Source organism: Hippopotamus amphibius, chromosome 2 (assembly GCF_030028045.1).
Source record: "Hippopotamus amphibius kiboko isolate mHipAmp2 chromosome 2, mHipAmp2.hap2, whole genome shotgun sequence".
NCBI classification, from domain to species: domain Eukaryota; kingdom Metazoa; phylum Chordata; class Mammalia; order Artiodactyla; family Hippopotamidae; genus Hippopotamus; species Hippopotamus amphibius.
The window spans coordinates 26232116-26237684 of NC_080187.1; the positions used below are offsets into that span (position 1 = coordinate 26232116).

At 45.8% G+C, this 5569-nt stretch overlaps 1 protein-coding gene across 1 annotated transcript; it reads left to right on the top strand.

Annotated features, from left to right (window-relative positions):
* Positions 1–3572: 3572 nt before the first annotated feature.
* LOC130843926 (protein FAM136A) lies at positions 3573–5340 on the top strand. Its single transcript, XM_057719855.1, has one exon. The coding sequence runs from the start codon at positions 3621–3623 to the stop codon at positions 4035–4037; it is 417 nt and encodes a 138-aa protein (XP_057575838.1). The 5' UTR covers positions 3573–3620; the 3' UTR covers positions 4038–5340.
* The last annotated feature ends 229 nt before the right edge of the window (positions 5341–5569 follow it).

Sequence of the window (5569 nt, forward strand, 5' to 3'; positions counted from 1 at the left end):
TTTTGAGTAGAAGGTGCTTGATTGCCTTGGGAAAAACAAAGAATTCCAAAAAGCCTGTAATTGCACTGGTCCTGTCCATGGCTGGAGCTGGGCGCCTGAGAGCCGAAGGTGACGCCATGGTCAATGACGTCAACTTGGTGGCTTGAAGTCAGTCCTGGTGGGAGTACTTGCACATAGACAGCAGCAAATATCTCTAACTACCTCTGGTTTCATCTCACATCCACACAAAGCCAACACTTAGAGCAGAAAACTAACTCCTTTGTACAAATGAAGTGCAGAATTCTAGTACTTAGGAATGGCCTGAGAAAGTGAGAAACACCACACCTTTAACAAGCACTTGCCTGACAACCTTCGAACAAACAGACATCAGGTAAAAGTTGTTCTGTTTTATTTTATTTATTTTATTTTTTGCTCCAGAACAGGGATTCTTTTCAGACTACAGTAACAGGAGACCTGAATTTGGAATCAGGAGGTTGGTCCAAGCCTCACCATTGATTAGATACACGTGCTCTTAGGTTAGTCTTTGAACCTCAGTTTCTACATCTCTAAAATGAGTTTGACAAACCACTTGCCACCCTGATCATGAGGACTGAACAGAATAATAGACATTAAATACAGGATTCTGGGCAAGTAGCAGATAGTAAATGAATAACAGGGGCTAGAAAATATGGGAACTATCTTGCCAACAGAGTGGAGATCCTCTCTTCCTCTATGGGACAGTCCATCCCTCTGGGTGGATTTCACATTGCTTCAGTATTCACTTGGCATTTTCATCTGCACGAGACACCGTGATTCATGCCTGCTCAGCAGAAGAGCTGTGAGGGCAGGTGAGGGAGCCTTTGTCACCTTCCTCTGCCCTCCCTGCTGGTGGTGCCAGTGATGACTCCCTCGGGTTATCAAGCACATGAGGGAGAACAGAAAGTGTCACCCAAAGTGGGCCGCTCTGGTGTATTGATGATTTTGAATTAAATCTACTGAAGAAACAGCAAGGGCACTCTGACCCTTCTTTGTCCCCCTGAAAGCAGGGAATAAATCTGCCATGTAAAATGTACCTTCCCCTACAAGGAGGTAGAGAGACACTGTTACCACCAGAGAGAGGGAATTTAGGGCGGATAAGGCAATATAAGCAAACCTAGTTACTTCTTCACTGATTTACTGTCCCAAGCCCAAACTCCTTTGTCTTGTCTTCACAAATGTATTGTTTCTTTGTCTAAAAGGTAAAAAATCTGCCTGTTTTGGTCTCTTCTTTGAGCCTTATATTTTTATGGACTCACGTACACACGAAATTAAGTTTTTCTCCTGTTACTCTGTTTTATGCTGGTTTAATTATTAGACCAGCCAAAGAACCTAGAAAGGAAGAAGGAAATAGTTTTTCTTTCCTACACATGACAGCTCTAGAAACTTTTCTAGCTGTAACATCTTTGGTCCCTGGGAATTTAGACTCATGAAGAAACAGATCTCGTTAACCGTGCCTTGCACGTGCTTTCTTCCCCTGAGATGTTGGGGAAGAGTTGTCTGTGGCTGAGAGTCCTAAAGGAATGAGTCCTAGTAGAAGGTCTGAGGGCATTGTTCTTGGCTTCAAATAGCCATTTTAGTTTACGCACAGATTCTGTGGGTTGGGAACTTGGAAAGGGAACAGGCTTGACTCTGTTCCCCACTTTCTAAAAACTCAGTTGGAAAAACTCAAAGGCTGGGGTTGATTTAGAAGCTAAGGACTAATATCATTTGGAAGCGTCTTCACACACGTGCCTGGCTGTCGGCAAGGACCTCAGCTGGTAGTGCCAGCCAGAGAACCTGCATGTGTCCTCTCCTTGTGACCTGGGCTCCCCCACGGCATGGCAGCCTCAGGTTTCTTAAATGTCAGCTTACGACTCCTAAGGCAAATTTCCCAGCTGCAAAGGTGGGAGCCTACCTCACGTCCCAGCCGCAACCTTCTATGACCTGGCCTCAGAAGTCACTCAGCATCACTTCTGTAGCATTCCATTCCTTCCGATCAAGTTGGCAGTCCTGCTCAGATTCAGGAGGAGGGGAATTAGACTCCACCTCTCGATGGGAAAGTGGCAAGTTTCTAGAAAAGCACGTGGAATGGGAGGCATAGTTGCCACCACCGTTGGAAAACACAATCAGTCGTGGGTAGCAATAGATGTTTCTCATGTGTGGCCTTCACCTTCCCATCTGTATAATGTGCACAGTTACAGCTTGGATGTCTGCCCTTGGCCTTTATAGGGGTCTGCTCCTCTCCAAGCCCAAGGCTGGATCAGGTCCATCATTTCTTCATGATGTTCCCAGTAAAAGGATTTTGCAAGCAGCTTAGGGGCCAAATCCATGACTTGTTCATCTGGAATCTCCCATCCACATGCTGCTCCTGGCACAGAACAAAGTCTGAAAATGTTTATCGAATTGGGATTATTAGGTTATTCAGATCTTACAGAATATAATTATTTTAATAAATCTTTATGTAGTGCTTCTTATTTGCCAGGTACTGCTCTAGGTAGTTTAGAGATACTGTCTCATCTAACCCTCCAAGGAGCTAGGGAGATAGGCACTAGTATTATCCCCATTTTATAGAGAAGGAAGCTGAGGCACAGGAAGGTTTAATGACTTGCCCAAGATCACTCTGCTAATAAGTGGCAAAGCCAAGGTTTGAGCCCAGCAGCCTGGTTCCTAGAGCCTGCGTTTCTAACCATTATACCACACCGCCCCCCGAGGTGTGGGGAACCCTGGTCAAATAAACAGGCTGTTAAGGGTCCGATGGCGATTCTGCCACCTCCTCGAGCTTATGCAAGCTCTTGCCCCTTTCTGGGTGTCCTTGTCTTCACCAGTAACACAAAGGGTCTGGACTAGATTTCTCAGGGCCTCCCACGCCTGCTGTGTAGACTGTGTCTTCATAGGTAGACTAAGCCAAAAGCTGAACCTTTTATGATACAAGCTTTTATGGTCCTCTAGAAAGAGCTTAATGAGGACTTTCAAAGCTTATTGAGGACCCAAAGTCCTGGGAGTAAAAGCTGTAAACCAGAAAATAACATTCATTTCCAGTCATCCATCCTAGGAACGCACTCTGAGCACCTTCCGGTGCCAGATGCCGTGTCAGCCGGGGGCTGTCACAGTGAGCAGGAGATACTAGAGGGGAAGGTGAGTGGGAGCCCGCTGACCACAGCACAGAACCAGGAATTGCAAGGGAGCAAGGGAGGTGACCTGATGCCTGGGGGCCATGAGTGGGCATAGTCCCGGGGTCCGGCTTTGAGAGGTAGATCCCAAACTGCACCATTCTCATTTTGTGATCTTTTTTTTTTCTGAGACTGCTCAGAGCTCTGCTAGGGAATCCCATGGGACTCAATGTTCCAGTCCACGCTGTCTCTTCTTGACACCAAATGCTCGCCCAGCCTACTCCTTGCCAGGCCAACAGAGAGCATGAGGACAAATGACCGCAGAGTGATATTTTGAATCCCTTCTCATTTCAATAGTGCAAAACCAGTGTGACAGCGAGGGACTTGGGAGGATGGATGCATGCCTTTCTCCCCTCCAAATGTCCATCACCAGGTGCTTTCCATTTAAAAAGGGACTGAGAGCGCTGGAGTCCATGTGGGCGCCGGCGCCGCTGGGAGCTGTGCGGGGTCGCCATGGCGGAGCTGCAGCAGCTCCGGGTGCAGGAGGCGGTGGACTCCATGGTGAAGAGTCTGGAGAGAGAGAACATCCGGAAGATGCAGGGCTTTATGTTCAGGTGTAGCGCCGGCTGTTGTGAGGACAGCCAGGCGTCCATGCAGCAAGTGCACCAGTGCATTGAGCGCTGCCATGCACCTCTGGCTCAAGCCCAGGCCCTGGTGACCAACGAGTTGGAGAAATTCCAGGACCGCCTGGCCCGATGCACTATGCATTGCAATGATAAAGCCAAAGATTCAATAGATGCAGGGAGTAAAGAGCTTCAGGTGAAGCGGCAGCTGGAGAGTTGCGTGACCAAGTGTGTGGATGACCACATGAACCTCATCCCAACCATGACCAAGAAGATGAAGGAGTCTCTCTCATCCATTGGGAAATAGACGTCTGCTATTGGCCATCGGGACTGAGGGCAGGGATCTGTTTTAAAAGAGGAATGGGGATTTGGATCCTTTAAGGAAAGTTTATGAATAAGGAAATTAAGGATGGCAGCAAGTTTAAGGCCTGTGTTACTTGCCTCTGGACACTCATTCCTTTGTGTTTCAGTTCTAGAAAGTGAAATGGAAAAAAATGGTGCTAAAGTTTGGGTCAGATATAGCACAGGAGAGTTTCTGTGAGTTTGAATTTCATGTGGCAAGTACTTATCCTGGCAATAGGGAGTCTTTCTTGTACCAAACCAGAGCCCTCCAAGGTACCAGATTCTCTTAGTACACAGATACCAACAGGCTGGCGGGTTCACGTAACCTGCTTATGATCTGGTGGAGTGAGGAGAGGTGTTTCTACTTGTTGCCAACCTCCTTAAGGATCACTACAGCATTTTCCACAAACAAAATTCATGAGGTCACTAATTTAGAAGCGGAAAGGGGGTTTCTGAGGTTTTGTTTTGCTTGGTATTGTTTTATATGCAAGGGCATGAGGTTAATTTAAAATGTAAAGTTGGGAGAGGTAGTTTGGATAAAAACTTTGAAAAGGTCCTTGCAGATATTCATTTCTGGCCATCAAGATGTGGATGTGCACTTCTTAAAATTCTCACACATGACATCTCTCAGCCTGGAGACCCTGCAAAAATACAAGAAACACTATCACGCCCATAGGGGAAGCAAACCTTCCCTCTCACTGACAGCTATGTTGGGCCTTGAGGCTGTCTATAGCAGAGTCAGCCAAGTGACAAGACAATCTTGCAGTGACACTCACCCTTGAAGGGAAAGGGGATTTTGATTGTGCTATATGCTAGTATTCAGGAATGAACGTTGAAAGAGGAATTGTTAGCTGCGTAGTTAAGAGAGTTATGAAGTACTGGGTTTGGAAAAATCTAGTTTTCATAAAACAGAAGAGAATGAAAGCCTAAACCCAGTATTGCTTATTTTGCCCCCTGAAATAACAGAGCTCTATTGAGACAATCCCTTGGCAACACAAAGGTCAAGGGAGAAAAAGTAAGCAACTCGGGGGCAAGCTGTGACTCCTTTAGAGCAAAAAAGGGACAGCCCTCCATTACCAAATACCACTTTTGCCAGGGCCTTTGTGACATGCGTTGTTCTTGCCCCAGTTCTGGCACCTTATTGTTTTGATAAGGACCTTGTTGTCTTTTACCCACTTGTTACTTGAAATGATAATATAGCCTGTTTGCTGTTTCAAGACTGTGATATATTTTCCTAGTGGTTTGGTTTTAAAAATAAATAAGACTTAATCTTTAAAAAAAAAAAAAAAAAAAAAAAAAAAAAAAATAAAAAGGGACTGAAGGAGAATTTCCTGGTGGTCCAGTGTTTAGGACTCCGTGCTTCCACTGCAGGGAGCCCAGGTTGCATCCCTGGTTGGGGAGCTAAGATCCCACAAGTTGCACTGTGTGGCCAAATAAACAAACAAAAAAAAGATTTAAAAAATTAAAAAATAAAATAAAAGGGGCTGAAGGAGGGCT

Coding starts and splice junctions, on each gene's coding strand:
- LOC130843926 (XM_057719855.1), top strand. CDS start 3,621: ATGGCGGAGCTGCAGCAGCTCCGGGTGCAGGAGGCGGTGGACTCCATG.